General features: G+C 37.4%; 1 protein-coding gene across 6 annotated transcripts in view; it reads left to right on the top strand.

Annotated features, from left to right (window-relative positions):
- RAD51C (RAD51 paralog C) overlaps positions 1-15,674 on the top strand; it is a 61,280-nt gene that overhangs the window by 40,448 nt on the left and 5,158 nt on the right. For 2 of the 6 annotated variants that reach the window (XM_082705947.1, XM_082705945.1), the window contains 3 exons: positions 222-829; positions 3,369-3,628; positions 3,859-4,459. In XM_082705947.1, coding sequence (XP_082562073.1) covers positions 222-326 — 105 coding nt within the window. In that variant the 3' untranslated portion in view covers positions 327-829; positions 3,369-3,628; positions 3,859-4,459. Of the gene's footprint in view, positions 1-221; positions 2,112-2,749; positions 3,629-3,858; positions 4,460-10,211; positions 15,117-15,674 lie in introns of those variants that run through there. The other 4 variants (XM_082705946.1, XM_082705944.1, XM_082705949.1 and 1 more) reach the window with 3 other exon arrangements.

Here is a 15,674-nt window from a genome sequence, read left to right as displayed (position 1 = left end):
TAAATAAATAAGTACAGATATAAAATACTCTAGATCTGAAATACTCTAGTACAGCTTTGGCTTGGACACCAATTCAAGAGGTTTAACCTCTGCATTTGCAGTGCTTCATAACTTCTGTCTCAAGAATAAAGCTCTTTTATCAATAACTTAAAAATATTTCGAAAACCAATTGTTATTTTAGATGTTCTTAAACCATACTTGTATATTTTTTCATCTTCCAGCCTCAGGGATTTAGAGATGCTGTTGTATCTTCTTTGCAAACAGAAGGTTCACTGAATTTCCGGAAACGGTCACGAGAATCAGAAGAACAGGAATCCAAAGACTAGTCTTAAAGTATACATATGTGTTGATGCTGTGAGATGTAATATATACAAGTAGTAGACTCTTTATTTTAAAATATAAACACATACTGTGGCATATATGAATCAAGAGCATATGAAGTGAATGTGAAAAACATTAAATGAGTATGATTCTCTGAATTTTTCTAAAGCAGCTCTACAATTATATTTTGCCCTGTTTTCACTTTTAGTAACAGCAGAGATAATGCAGGTATTGTATTTTTGCAAGTGTGGAAAGCTGATCTCATGTAGCCAATCTGAATTTACCATTCAGATTGTTTTTGCCTTTTTCTTTGCTAGTTGCCGAGAAAATCCTAGGAAGAAAAGGTTTGTTTTTCTTTGTTTTTTTCACATTCCTATTGGGTTTTTCTCTTTAAATGTAGATTTTTTTTTTTTTTTTAAAGATTTTATATATTTGAGAGAGAGTGAGAGAGGGTACACAAGCAGGGGGTAGTGGGAGAGGGAGAAGCTGGCTTCCCGTGGAGCAGGAAGTTCTGGGCTAGATCCCAGGACGCTGGGATCTTGACCTGAGCCAAAGGCAGACACTTAACAACTGAGCCACCCAACTGTCCCTAAATGTAGTTTTGATAATTCTTAAAAATGACCTGGTTGTGAGCCATCTCTTAGTTGACATCATGGCCGCCCTCAGACCTTTGGTGAACCCCAATACCGTTAAAAAGAGAATCAAGAAGTTCATCCAGCACCAGGCAGACTGATATATCAAAATTAAGCACAATGGCGAAAACCCAGAGTCATTGACAATAGGGTGCACAGAAGCGAGGGCTAGATTTTGATGCCCAAAACTGGTTACAGGAGCAACAAGTTGCTCAAAGCACATGCTGCCCAGTGGTTTCTCAAGTTCCTGGTCCACAGTGTCAAGGAGCTTGAAGTGCTGCTGATGTGTAGCAAATCTTACTGTGTGGAGATTGCTCACAGTATATCCTCCAGGAACCACAAAGCCACTGGAAAGAGCAATCCTGCTGGCCATCAGAGTCACCAGTCCCAATGCCAGGCAGCGCAGCCAAGAAAAAGAATAGACAGTTTATGTGCATGTCGTATTTGTGTTCATAAAACTACAAAAAAAGAAAAAGGCTTGTTTTTAGTATTATAAAGAAAAGCCAGCACCATGAGTCAGCATATTATTGTATTTAGTTTTAATGGTAGGATACAAATTTTAGTAGTGACCCCCATCCTAATTTAGTGACCCTAATCCCCAAATCCTAAGCCATTTATTTATTTTTTATGTTACTTTATGTTAAGGGAAGGACTTGGAGCTGTTACCCTATCTAGAAATTGTCTAGAATGTTCATCTTCCAGAATACTCAAGTTGATAATTATTTATTTCTACATTTTGGAAACATGGTGTGATCCATTCTAGAATTCTAGATGTATTGACATTTTCCTTTGAATATTCTTAAAACTTGGAATAAATTAAGAATTTGGATTCTTGAGTAGTTTTAAAATTATCTAAAAATATTTTGGCACCTGATTCTTCTTAGTACTTCTCCATTCATTCACAAAATTTACTGTGGTTTTCAGTGGAAGAAAATTATTTAAATAATTCAATATTATATACTGTGACAACCATGTTCTCCAGATTTTAGTGATACTTGGTATTTCCAGTCCCAGACTGACCATTAAATGAATAAAATTTTAAAAATATAATGATTCTGTAATTGATTATATATAGAATAACCATAGTTTTCCAGGACTTTTTTTTTTTTTTTTTAAGATTTTATTTATTTGTCAGAGAGAGAGAGCGCGCAAGCACAGGCAGAGAGAGTGGCAGGCAGAGTCAGAGGGAGAAGCAGGCTCCCTGCGGAGCAAGGAGCCCGAAGTGGGACTCGATCCCAGGAGGCCGGAATCATGACCTGAGCCTGAGCCGAAGGCAGCTGCTTAACCAACTGAGCCACCCAGGCGTCCCTTCCAGGACTTTTTTGAGAATGAAATTAGACACTGCTAACAGTTACAGCAGGAGAGTGGACATAAATCAGGGCCATCCCAGGCAAATCAGGTATTTGGTCATCCAATTATATAAAACTAATTTCAAATTACTACTTTAGTGAAGAATGACTGGTTGTAATTATTTCGAGGTCTTTAAGGCATATATTTTTATTATCAATGCAGGCATTATTTTAAAAATTACCCATCATTTTATATTCTCTTTGCTCAGATCATAAAATCAAGAGAGTGAGGGGGTTATAAGTGATAAATACCAGTGTTTCTAGGCTTCAGAACTATAGAAATCTCATAAAGCATCATAACACTACTTTAAAGAACTGTAGGACCCAGAATATAGATAAAGCCAAGTGTATTTCTTTTTGTTTGCAATTCTTTTTAGGTAAACTATATAAAATAGCCTTTCAGGGCATCTGGTGGTTTAGTTGGTTAAGCATCTGCCTTCGGCTCAGGTCATGATCCCTGGGTCTCAGGATCAATCGGCCTGTATTCAGCACTCCACTCAGTGGGGAGTCTACCTCTCCCTCTCGCCTTTCCCCTTCTCTCCTACCCTCTCTCAAATACATAAAATCTTTAAAATAGCCTTTCAAAGTTGTTACTATTGCTAAGAAGATCATTATTTTCCTGGTTATACACTTAAATCTTAGTCTGCTTGGGCTGCAATAAAAAAATATCATAAATTTAAGCAACAACATTTTCGAACAGTGTTAGAGATTGGAAGTCCCAGATCATTGTGCCAGCATAGTGTGGTTCCAATGAAGCTTGTAGATGGCTGTCTACTTATTCTGTGCTCACAAGACCTTTCCTTGGTGAATGTGCATGGAGAGAGATCTTTCTTCATCTTCTTAAAAAGCCACCAGTCCTATCGGATTAGGACTTCACCTTTATGACCTCATTTAACATTAGTTATCTTCTAAAAGCCCTATCTCCAAATACAGTCACACTGAAGTTTTAGAGCTTCAACATGAATTTTGGGAAGAGAATGCAGTCTGTAGAAATTCAGGAAATTTGGGGGCACCTGGGTAGCTCAGCCAGTTAGGTGTCTGCATTCAGCTTAGGTCATGATCTCAGGGTCCTGGGATCAAGCCCCATGTCAGGCTCTCTGCTCAGTGGGGAATCTGCTGCTCCCTCTGCTTCTCTCCCTTCTCATGCTCTCTCTCTCTGATAAAGAAATAAAAATCTTAAAAAAAATTGTTACTTGCTTTTTAAAGAGCCAAATATATATCCTCTTGTGCTCCTCATAATTTTTTATGATCGTTTTTAATGGTTGTGCATAATTTTAAATTTCTTTTTGGAGTTTGTTATTACTATATTTTTTAGTGTTATAAACAGTGCTTTTATTTTTTTTAATTTTTAATTTTTTTTTAAAGATTTTATTAATTTATTTGACAGAGAGAAAGATCACAAGTAGCCGGAGAGTCAGGCAGAGAGAGAGAGAGAGAAGCAGGCTCCCGCTGAGCAAAGAGCCCGATGCGGGGCTCGATCCCAGGACCCTGAGATCATGACCTGAGCCGAAGGCAGCGGCTTAATCCACTGAGCAACCCAGGCGCCCTATAAACAGTGCTTTTAATAAGCATAGAAGTTCCTTTTTAAAAGAAATTGAAATGGAAATTGTATTTTCCATTGTTTTGGTAAAAAAATTACCACAGATTTAGTAGCTTAAAAGAACACACATTTATTATCTTACGGTCCTGGAGTCTGAAATCAGTTTCACAGGGCTAAAATCAAGGCGTCAGCAAGCCTGCATTCCTTCTGTAGGGTGTAGGGAAAATCCATTTTCTTGCCATTTCTAGCTTCTAGAAGCTGTCTGCATTCTTTGGCTCATAGCCCATCTTCAAAGTCAGAGTGTAGCATCTTCCAGTCTCTCTCTGTTTCCAGTCTGATTCAATTGCCTTTTTCCAAATCTGTTTCCTGCCTTCCTTTTATAAGGACACTTGTGATTACACTTAGGGCTCAGTCAGAATATCCCTATCTCAAGGCTGTTACTCACATCTGCAGAGTCCCTTTTGGCATGTAAATTAGCATTCACGAATTCCAGGATTAGGTTGTAAATGTTTGGGGGAACCCATTATTCAGCCCCTCAATTCATGTGGTAACATAATTCAAGACATAATGATCTTTTTGTGACAAATATACACATTAAAGTTTGCAAAGCACTGGGACAGACTTGTTGACATTTTTAACTGTATTCATAGGTGGTCATTCCCATTTATGAAAGTGAAAGGGAAAAAAAGGATACAAAGAGAAATGATAGTTCCTTAGCTTTTTGAAAGTTTTATTTTTCAAGGACTGTTTTTTTTTTCTTTTTAAGATTTTATTTATTTGACAGAGGTCACAAATAGGCAGAAAAGCCGGCAGAGAGAGAGGGGGGAAGCAGGCTCCCTGCTGAGCAGAGAGCCCAATGTGGGGGCTTGATGACTTAATCCCAGAACCCTGGGATCATGACCAGAGCCAAAGGCAGAGGCCACCCAGTTGCCCCTGTTCTTTCTTAATTATAAAATATACGTAGTATAAATTGTAAGTATAAATCTTCCTGCCAGTCTCTTCTGTTTCAACTCATGATGTGACCTCATGCTACAAGTAAATCAATTAAAACCTCACCTCCGGGGCGCCTGGGTGGCTCAGTGGGTTGGGCCACTGCCTTTGGCTCAGGTCGTGATCTCAGTTCTGGGATTGAGTCCCGCATCGGGCTCTCTGCTCGGCAGGGAGCCTCCTCTCTCTCTGCCTGCCTCTCTGCCTACTTGTGATCTCTCTCTGTCAAATAAATAAATAAAATCTTTAAAAAAAAGGGGGGGCGCCTGAGTGGCTCAGTGGGTTAGGCCTCTGTCTTTGGCTCAGGTCATGATCCCAGGGTCCTGGGATTGAGCCCCGCATCGGGCTCTCTGCTTGGCAAGGAGCCTACTTCCTCCTCTCTCTCTCTCTGCCTGCCTCTCTGCCTACTTGTGATCTCTCTGTCAAATAAATAAAGAAAATCTTTAAAAAAAAAAAAAAAAACCTCACCTCCTGGCTAACCAATGATTGCATGCATCTTTCATTTTGTGGTTAGGCAATGTGGTAAATCCAAAAGATGTATATTGGCTTTCAATGCTTTTCATGCCACTGCTCTGATCACCCTTTCTGGTAATTCTTTTATACACACAGTTACATTTGCACACACACAAAAAACATTTATTTCCACAATATTTGTTATGTTTTGCCATATATGTCCATGTTTTGGACATATATGTCCAAATATATTGGACATATATGTCCAATATATAATATATATATACTATATATAGTATATATACTATAAATATATTGGACATATTTGGACATATATGTCCAAATATATATTGGACAATATATGTCCATGTTTTGCCATGCTATGGCCATAGTTAGTACAACACAGGCCATTCATATTCTACTTTAAATATTACTCATTCTGGGAAGAATAAACAAATAGTAGCAATTCAGAATTGCTCTGCTCTGATAAGCATTTTCCATGTTAATGCACTTGGAAAATAAGTTTGATTTCAAAAAAGTTAATAAAGGTATAAACTATAATAAGGTATAGAATTAAAAGCCACCTGGGTGGCTCAGTGAGTTAAGCCTCTGCCTTCACCTCAGGTCATGATCTCAGAGTCCTGGAATCAAGCCCTGCATCAGGCTCTCTGCTCAGTGGGGAGCTTGCTTCCCCTCTCTCTGCCTGCTTCTCTGCCTATTTGTGATTTCTCTCTCTGTCGAATAAATGAATAAAATATTTAAAAAAAAAAGAAAAGTTTGGACAACCTAATTCAGGATTGTTGTTTTGTTTTATTTTCAGGATAGAAGCTTAACATTTCAGTCCAGTGATTGCTAGAGGGAACCTTAGAGATAGTCCCACCAGTATCTTTAATGCATAAATCTATAATTTTTCAAACAGGCGAGTAGTTTTTTTAAAACTGATTCCTTACTGGTTTTACACACCATTTATCTTTTTTTTTTTTTTAAAGATTTTATTTGTTTATTAGAGCGAGAGAACACAAGTAGGGGAGTGGCAGAGGGAGAGGGAGAAGCAGGCTCTCCACTAAGAAGGCACATGCTTAACTGGCTGAGCCACACAGGTGCCCCGCAATTTATCCTTTTTTGAAGACTTTTTTTCCCAGAGTATTATAATTTTTTCCCAGGGTATTATATTTTTAATTTGAATTTGGGGGGATATGTAACTTAAAGTATTCATATAGTACCTTGTGATTTTTTTTTTTAAGATTTTATTTATTTATTTATTTATTTGACAGAGACAGAAATCATAAGTAGGCAGAGAGGCAGGCAGAGAGAAAAGGAAGCAGGCTCCCTGCTGAGCAGAGAGTCCTGGGATCATGACCTGAGCCAAAAGCAGAGGCTTTAACCCACTGAGCCATCCAGGCGCCCCTGCCTTGTGATTTTCAAACACTTTTATATTATTTAATTTCATCCTTCTAGCAACTCTGTAAGGTAGATGGGATAGGCTGGCATGTCTGTTTTCATTCCTTCTATCCATCCATTCATCAAAAGTATAAGATGCACACATTTAACAACTACTTGTTGAATGAATATTTCAAATAAGACTTAGAATAAATTCTGTTTTTCCAATGGTCTGATAAGAATACCACTTGTCATGCATAGGTTGATGTTCTGAGCACTTTTTATTACTGTGAAATATATATAATTTAATAATGGTGTTGAAATTTTTGCTTGATTCTTTATTACTTTTATTTTTTTAAGTAAACTCTATGCCCAATGTAAGGCTTGAATTCATGACCCTGAGATTGAATCATGTGCTCTACCAACTGAGCAAGCCATGTGCCCTAAAGTATTTTTTTACTTTTAAAAATTGTAATAAAATAGATACAAAATTTGCTATTTTAACCATTCTTAAATATATAATTCAGTGTTGTATAGTTATCACCACCTTTTTTAAAAAGATTTTATTTACTTGACAGCACAAATTGGGAGTGGCAGTTGGAGGGAGAGGGAAAAGAGAAGCAGGCTGCCCACTGAGTGGGGAGCCTGATGTGTGGGGTTCAATCTCGGGACCCTGGGATCATACCTGATCTGAAGGCAGATGCTTAACCAACTGAGCCACTCCTATCACCACTATTTCGAAAACTTTTTTCATCACCCAAACAGAAACTCTGCATCCTTGAAGCAATAATTTTCCATTCTGTGCACTGTCTCCTGCCCATCAAACTCCTGGTAATCTCTAATCTGTTTCTACAAATGCACCTATTGTATGTGTTTTGTGTAAGTGGAATCATGCAACATTTTTCCTTTTGTGCCTGGTTTAATTCACTTATGCTTTTCAAGGTTCATCCATGGTATAGCCTGTATAAGAACTTCATTTTTATGGCTGAACAATATTCCATTACAAGTATATACTACATTTTGTTTATTCATTCATCTCTTGATGAACATTTTTTTTTTTTAAGATTGATTTATTTGAGAGAGAGAGAAAGCATGTGCGCACATGAAGGGAGAGCCAGAGGGAGAGGAAGAGAAGGAGATTCCACTGAGCTTGGAGCATGCAGGTTTTGATCCTATGACCCAGAGATCATGACCTGAGCCGCAATCAAGAGTTGGATGCTCAACTGACTGAGCCATCCAGGTGCCCCTCATTTGGGTTGTTTCTAATAGTGTCTGGCTTACAAATTTATGCGAGTAAACTTTTTGTTTCCTGAAACTTTTATTGACTTTTATTGTTTATGAAATTTAGGACAGTAGATTTGTCATTGGAATATTTTCTAACTGTTCCTACTAGCTTAAATTTTAACCCTAATAAATTTACTTGCATTTCTTAGATTAGCTATTTTTATTTTCTAATTACTGTATTTTTTTGTTGATAATGTTCCTACTAAAATGTTTACATCTAGTTATCAGATTATAATGTGGCAGAAAAAACTAAGACTAGAGTCAGAAGACCTGCATTGTAATTTCAGCTAAGACATTAATAAGCCATGTCAATTTTGGCCCCTTTATTTTATCATGTCTTTCTCTTATTTATAAAACAGTATGGGACTAAATGATTGCTAAATTCATTGTTGGGAAAAAAAATTCATTGTTCGAAATTTTGTGGTTTCTGCTTTTGTAAAGGTTTTTTTTTTTTTAAGATTTAATTTACTTATTTGTCAGAGAGAAAGAGAAACAGAGCACAAACAGGGGGAGCGGCAGGCAGAGGGAGAAGCAGGCTCTCTGCTAAGCAGGGAGCCCGATGCAGGACTCAATCCCAGGACCCTGGGATCATGACCTGAGTTGAAGGTTAGATGCTTAATTGATCGAGCCACCCAGGCATTCCTGTAAAGGCATTATTAAATATTCAGTTTAAGTGAGCAATACTAAAAAATAGGGAAAAGAGTGACATTTACACATTTTTCATTTTCAAAATCAATAATACTAGAGATTTTATTCCAATACATTACATTTCAGTTTTGAGACATAATGTTGAAATGTTCTATTGCTTTAAAAAAAAACATTGAGTTGCAGAAGAGAGGCTGGCTGTTCATAATATGTATTTTTAGTTAACGTCAGTGCCTAAATTTACTGTTACTGTTAAAAATTTACAGAACATTTTGCTCCCTCAGAACTGATTTTGGCATAAAACATGTTGACAAGATTTCGTGTATTTCAACCACATTATAATCCTTTGTCTGTTTTCAGATTTAGTTCATCATTGACATTGGCCTTTCTGTGTTTCAGCTATCCATTTGACTCTCACTATGCATTTGGCTCTCCTTATGTGTAGTAAGACGTGAGATTTTAAATATACCATTACTCTGGGGGCGCCTGGGTGGCTCAGTGGGGTGAGCTGCTGCCTTCGGCTTGGGTCATGATCTCGGGGTCCTGGGATCAAGTCCCGCATCAGGCTCTCTGCTCAGCGGGGAGCCTGCTTCCCTCTCTCTTTCTCTGCCTGCCTCTCCGTCTACTTGTGATTTCTCTCTGTCAAATAAATAAATAAAATCTTTAAAAATAAATAAATAAATAAATAAATAAATAAATATACCATTACTCTGATAATGATTTTATGTGTAGCCAGTTTTATGAGAATATAAAAAGTTGGGTTCTCAGAAATATCTAAGAACTCATGGAAATAAGTCCTACCTATCTCAAAATTTAAAAATCAATGCAGATTAAAGACAAAAGCAAAGCAGCAAAGAGAATCTGTATTAAGAAGTCATATAAGCAAAAGCGAAGAAAAAGGCATAATTGGTTACGTAACTTATAATCTAATGAGTTTTTTCTTCGAGAGAAAAAATGTTTTTCTCGTCTTTCTTTTTTATTTGTTTTTCAGTTAATTTTTAAAAAGTAATATTTGCACAAGATTTTAAATTCAGTGAAAAGTAATTCTTCTTTCCTCCCCTGTCCCTTAGTCACTCAGTTCATTTTTAGGAGGAAACCATGATTACTAGTTTTTTGTGTGACCTTCCACAGCTATTCCATGTATCTAAAATACATTTTTTCTTTATCACTCAAATTTATACCTTATTGATTTATCAGTACACATAGAATTTTCTCAATGAAAAAATTGATGTGTGATATTCCCTTGTACAAATATACTATTGTTTAATCATTCTTTTATTGATGGATATTTAGGTTGATCAGATTTTTTATGAAGAGATAAGGAATTGGTGAGAGTGCATTTAAAATTTTGATAAATGTTACCCAGATTATCCTTCACAGAGACTATTAATTTATATCCCTACCAATGATGTTTGAGAGTAATTGTTTTCCACACCCTGACAACACAATATTTTCTCTTTTTTTTGTCAGTTTGATTTATAGAAATGACATCTCATACTGTGATACTACATTTTCTTATCTTTTTGTATTGTTTTGTAATTTTGTTGTTCTGGTAAGTGAGGTTGGACATATTTTGTTTCACTTTCAAGTTACTTTTTTTTTTTTTTTCCTTTTTTTAAGTAAGCTCTGTACATAACATGGGGTTTGAATTCAAGATCCTGAGATCAAAAGTTGTGTGCTCTATCAACCAAGCCAGCCAGGTACGCCCATTTACCCTATTTCTTTTTCTATGAAGTGGCTGTTCATATTTTTTTGTCCATTTTTCTGTTGAGTGGTTGGTCTTATTAATTTATAAGAGTTCTTAACATCTTAAGGAAGGCATTAGGCCTGTATTCCCTGTATTTTCCCCAGTTTTTCTAACTTTTTGCCTTATAAAAGTATGATTTTTATATAGCTAATCTTTCACCATTATTTTGTTTCTGAGTGTTGTCTTCTATTTAGAACTTCCCACTCCATGATTATTAAATGCTCCCATTTTTACAAAAAGTTTTATTTTATGTTTAAATCTTTCCATTTGGAATTTATGTTAGCTGTGGCCTTGGGTCTTGAATTTGACAGAGGTTCTCTGGTTAAGGGGAATTAAGTGATATCTTAGAAGGCAGTTTTATGAAAAATGCAAATTTATTCTAATGTCAGCCAAACTCTAAAGGCAAATTCTGTGGAGGACAATTATTAGAATATACTAGCAGTTTGGTTAATGCATTTTTCTTTGTGAATTGTAAGGTTTCTTTATATTTATGTATATATGTATGTATGTACAAACACTATACCCAGTGTGAGGCTCACGAATCTGAAATAGAGAATCACATGAACTACTACAGAGCCAGCCATGTGCCCCTTCATTCATTTATTCATTCATTTGTTCATTTATTCATTTATTAAAAGATTTATTTATTTATTTGAGAGAGAGAGAATGGGGAGGGAGGGAGAAAGAGAGAAACAGACTCTTTGTTGAGCGCAAAGTCTGATGTGGGGCTTGATCTCATGACATTGAGATCATGACCCAAGCCCAAAGCAGGAGTCAGATGCTTGGGGCACCTGGGTGGCTCAGTGAGTTAAATGGCTGCCTTTGGCTCAGGTCATGATCCCAGAGTCCTGGGATCGAGCCCCGCATTGGGCTCCCTGCTCAGCAGAGAGCCTGCTTCTCCCTCTCCCTCTGTCTGCCACTCTGCCTTCTTGTGCGCTTTCTCTGTCTCTCTGTCAAATAAATAAAAATCTTAAAAGAGAAATGTGGGGCGCCTTGGTGACTCAGTCATTAGGTATCTGCCTTCAGCTCAGGTCATGATCTCAGGGTCCTGGGATTGAGCCCCACTTTGGGCTCTCTGCTCAGCGGGGAGCCTTCTCCCTCTCCCACTACCCAGGGACCCCGATTCACTTATTTTTAAAAGTATTTTTTTCATGGGTAAGATGTTAGATTCGAAAATGGTAGATAAGGAATTATTTCAAATTGATGAAAAGGAGGATATTGGTAAGTAAGTAAGTAATTCAGTCATGTTTTTTCTTCTCAGCTCTACATTGCTATAATCAACCATCAACCTGACTTCACTTACATGTGTAATATGTAATCTTACTTACATGTGTAATATTTCAGACTTAGCCCCTCAAACACCCCCAGTTTCATTCAAACCAAATATTGAAGATATTTGATTTCTTTCATATCCTCAATCCCACATCCCATATTAGCAAGTCCTGTCATTTATACACAAAATATGTCTTAAATATAGTCGTTTTCCTCACATGGATAACTGCAATAACCTCCCAACTTTCTCCCTACTTTTACTTATCTCCCCTATAATCTATTTCTATGGTAGCAGCCAAAGGGATCTTTTAGAAAGATAATATATACCAGCTTATGTTACTTCCCTACTTAAAACTCTCCAGTGGCTTACTGTTGTACTTGGAATAAAAGCCAAACTCTTCACTGATGCTCTAAATGATCTGACTTTTGCTTTCCTTTCCATGCTCATATGAAACTATCCATTCCACTTTGGTTCCTGTGTTTCAGTTACATGGAACTTTGTTCCTCGAGCATACACAAGTTCATTCTTGATTTAGAATCTTTATACCAGCTTTTCTGGGTTTCCATGTGGTTCACTCCTTGTCTTTCATGTTTAGTTCAGACTTTATCGCCCTGAAGAGGCCTTTCCTGACCATCCTACACAATGTTGACCTCTCTTCTTTTGCTACTGTCATAATAATCTAATTTTATTCATTGCATTTATCACTATCTGAAGGCATTATTTATTAACGTATTATTGAACTCTCCCACTGGACTATAAGCCCCATGAAAGCTGGGATCTTAATCACTAGGACGGTATCCCTGGCACACAACTGGCTTTCAGATATTTAATGAAAATGGAAGTGCAACATTTATAAACTTGGTTATGCTTTCAAGGCTGCCTTGAGTTACTTAATTTAGATAAAGAACACTATAGAGGAAGAAGCACTTTATGAATTTACTAAAAACCGGACCTCTCAGCATTCCTTTCCTTTTTTTTTTAAAGGGTTTTATTTTTAAAAATTTTTAAAAAAGATTTTATTTATTTATTTGAGAGAGAGACAGAGAGAGCATGAGCAAGGAGAAGGTCAGAGGGAGCAGCAGACGCCCCATGGAGCTGGGACCCCGATGCGGACTCAATCCTGGGATTACAGGATCATGACCTGAGTCGAAGGCAGTCATCCAACCAACTGAGCCACCCAGGCATCCCATTCCTTTCCTTTTCTAACCTGGCTTTTATATTCACATGTTCACTACTTTACCGAAGTTATATTCTCCAACGTTCAATAAAATTGATGGAGTTGTAGGCCTTTTCCCCTTACAGTCCTCATCTTTTAAGCAACATTTAACATTTTGAAACTCTCTTCCCTTGGCATCTCATCCTCTGCCTGAATTGGAGACCCCTTTAATATACACTCATATGGTGTTTTTTGATAATCAACATACATGTTCCCTTCTTAATATACGTGCTGCTGAAGTGAGCACATGTCTCCTACTTAATAGCTCCCCATTTTCCTTTTGTACAGTTGTGTTTCCCATTCTTCAATTTATACAGTCTTAGTGGGACAGTAAATTCTGGTGTCGTTGCCTCCTCATTAGTGAAGGGTAGGCAGGGAACTCAAGCCAAGTCAATCATGCTCCTGCCTCTCTACTCCTTGAAACTTGAGTGGAAGACCCAAAACTAGGAAAAAAATGATTGAAATGCATATATCTTAGGGGCGCCTGGGTGGCTCAGTGGGTTAAAGCCTCTGCCTTCGGCTTGGGTCATGATCCCAGGGTCCTGGGATCGAGCCCCGCATCAGGCTCTCTGCTCAGCGGGGAGCCTGCTTCCTCCTCTCTCTCTGCCTGCCTCTCTGCCTACTTGTGATCTCTGTCAAATAAATAAATAAAATCTTTAAAAAATGCATATCTTAGCAGCAATGGCTGGATAAGATAGTTGAAGAGACTATATTTCTCCTACTTTATTAGCTCTCCCATAAATTTTTTCTTTGTTTAAATCAGCCTAAATTGGCTTCAGTTTATTATGAAAGAATACCTAAAATGTCCACTTTTCCTTCCGACCTTGGAAGAATTAACCTAGTTTACTCATTGTTACCTACCTCCCCTTGGGTAACCACCAGTTTGTTCTTCACTTCTCTTAATTTTAGAATCTTTCTCAAAGGTCTACTCTCATAACGACTTCATATCTAGTCAGTTGCCAAATTATTACTTCTATGAGAGATATACTTAGTGTCAGCGAGTTTTGCTCCAAGAACTTGGAATTTAGAGAAATAAATTTGCTCTCAGAATTATACTATGAAATCTTGAAGAGTCTTACTAATTGTAGCTAACATTTATTGTATGATTGCTGCATGCCAGGGACTATGCTAAGTCCTTTACATATATTATTTTAAAGTAACCCATTTAATAACTTTTAGGGGTAAGTATTTTTATCCTCAGGTAAGTTTCATCTATTAGTATTCTTCAGTTTTAAATAATGGAAACTTACTGGCAATTTAAACCAAAAAGAACTTATTGTAAAGACATTTTTTTAAAAAAGCACAGAAATGGTAGGAAGGTAGAAGAAATCAGCTTGTAAGTGCATAATCTGGTTAATTTCAGAGTGTCAGACAGCAAGGACCATGAGAATGGTAGGAGTCCAATGAATGAACTATCACCCTTCTTCTATCCTTATTTCTTGCTCAACATTTAAAGTCTGGGGAGAGAGTATCTTTTGACCTAACTTAGATCAGTGTCTGACTCCAGAATGTGATAGAATCTGGGAGAACTCACTAGAATTATCTTTGGCTTGTGTAAGAGGAGGCCAGAAATTCTATCCAAACTACATAAAACGGAGGAGAGGTAACTCCCTCAAAGAGAGTGGATGCTGCTAGGAAAATGGTATAATTGCTGGGTGACCAAAAACAAGGAATATACATTGTAAATTACAACTTGCTCAAATTAGGAAACAGCCTATCAGAAATTCAAAAGAAGTCTAACTCCAGAGCCCATGCTCTTAATTATATTAATGAAGTGGTTCTCAACTTGGGATGATTTTATCTCCCAGGAGACATTTGGCAGTGTAGATATACTCTGGTCATCAAAACTGTAGGGACAGGTGCCATTGGCATTTGGTGGGTAGAAGTAAAAGTATGCTGCTAAACATCCTAAAATATGCATTACAGCCCTCCAACAAAGATTTATTTGGCCCAAAACCTCAAAAGTGCGGTTGGAAACTTTAACCTGAGAAAATACGGCATGGGGCCATATTCTTAAAATGTGTCAATCAAAAGAAGCCTTGATAAACACTATGTATGGTAGAAAACAGAAGGTCAAAATGGAGCAAGCTTCTATGTAACTACTCAAGCTCTGTCCAAAGGTTGAGGGTCCTTCTTAGATCGGTCTTGACACCTGATCCTTACTTTAGAAATGATTGCATCAGACTATCTCAGTCTGATGCTATTAAATATCTGAATCATAGTGAGCTCTTAATCTGATTCCATGCACAGAAGTGATCAACTGGTTAATAAATTGGATCCTAGTTACTTTATTTTTTTTTTTTAAGATTTTATTTATTTATTTGTCAGAGATAGAGGGAGAGAGAGCGAGTGAGCACAGGCAGACAGAGAGGCAGGCAGAGGCAGAAGGAGAAGCAGGCTCCCTGCCGAGCAAGGAGCCCGATATGGGACTCGATCCCAGGGCACTGGGATCATGACCCGAGCCGAAGGCAGCTGCTTAACCAACTGAGCCACCCAGGTGTCCTGGATCCTAGTTACTTTAGTTTTAGCCTCAATGTAGATGTCTGGTCTGGATGGAGGTTAATAGTTCTCATTGTAAATCTGTATGTTATTGTGATTTTTATACATCAGTCTCTTTTGAGATTTTTCAGTTAACATCCATCTGTGTAATTAAGGTTGGAACACTCATACTTCTGAACCTCAAAGTTCAAGTTGCTATACTTTGTCATAAATTCATGCAGCTGATTATCACTATGGTAGTGGTAGTCTCTGAATATTCTTTGATACTCTTCTCATCTGGAAGTGGGATGTGTTTTGTCCCCTTCTCTTAAATCTGAATGGGCCTATTACTGCTTTGACGAATAGTGT

The sequence above is a fragment of the Mustela nivalis genome, assembly GCF_964662115.1.
Source record: "Mustela nivalis genome assembly, chromosome: 17".
In the NCBI taxonomy this organism is placed as follows: Eukaryota; Metazoa; Chordata; class Mammalia; order Carnivora; family Mustelidae; genus Mustela; species Mustela nivalis.
Note: the sequence above shows the minus strand (reverse complement) of the source record. Positions and strands in the feature narration are given on the sequence as shown.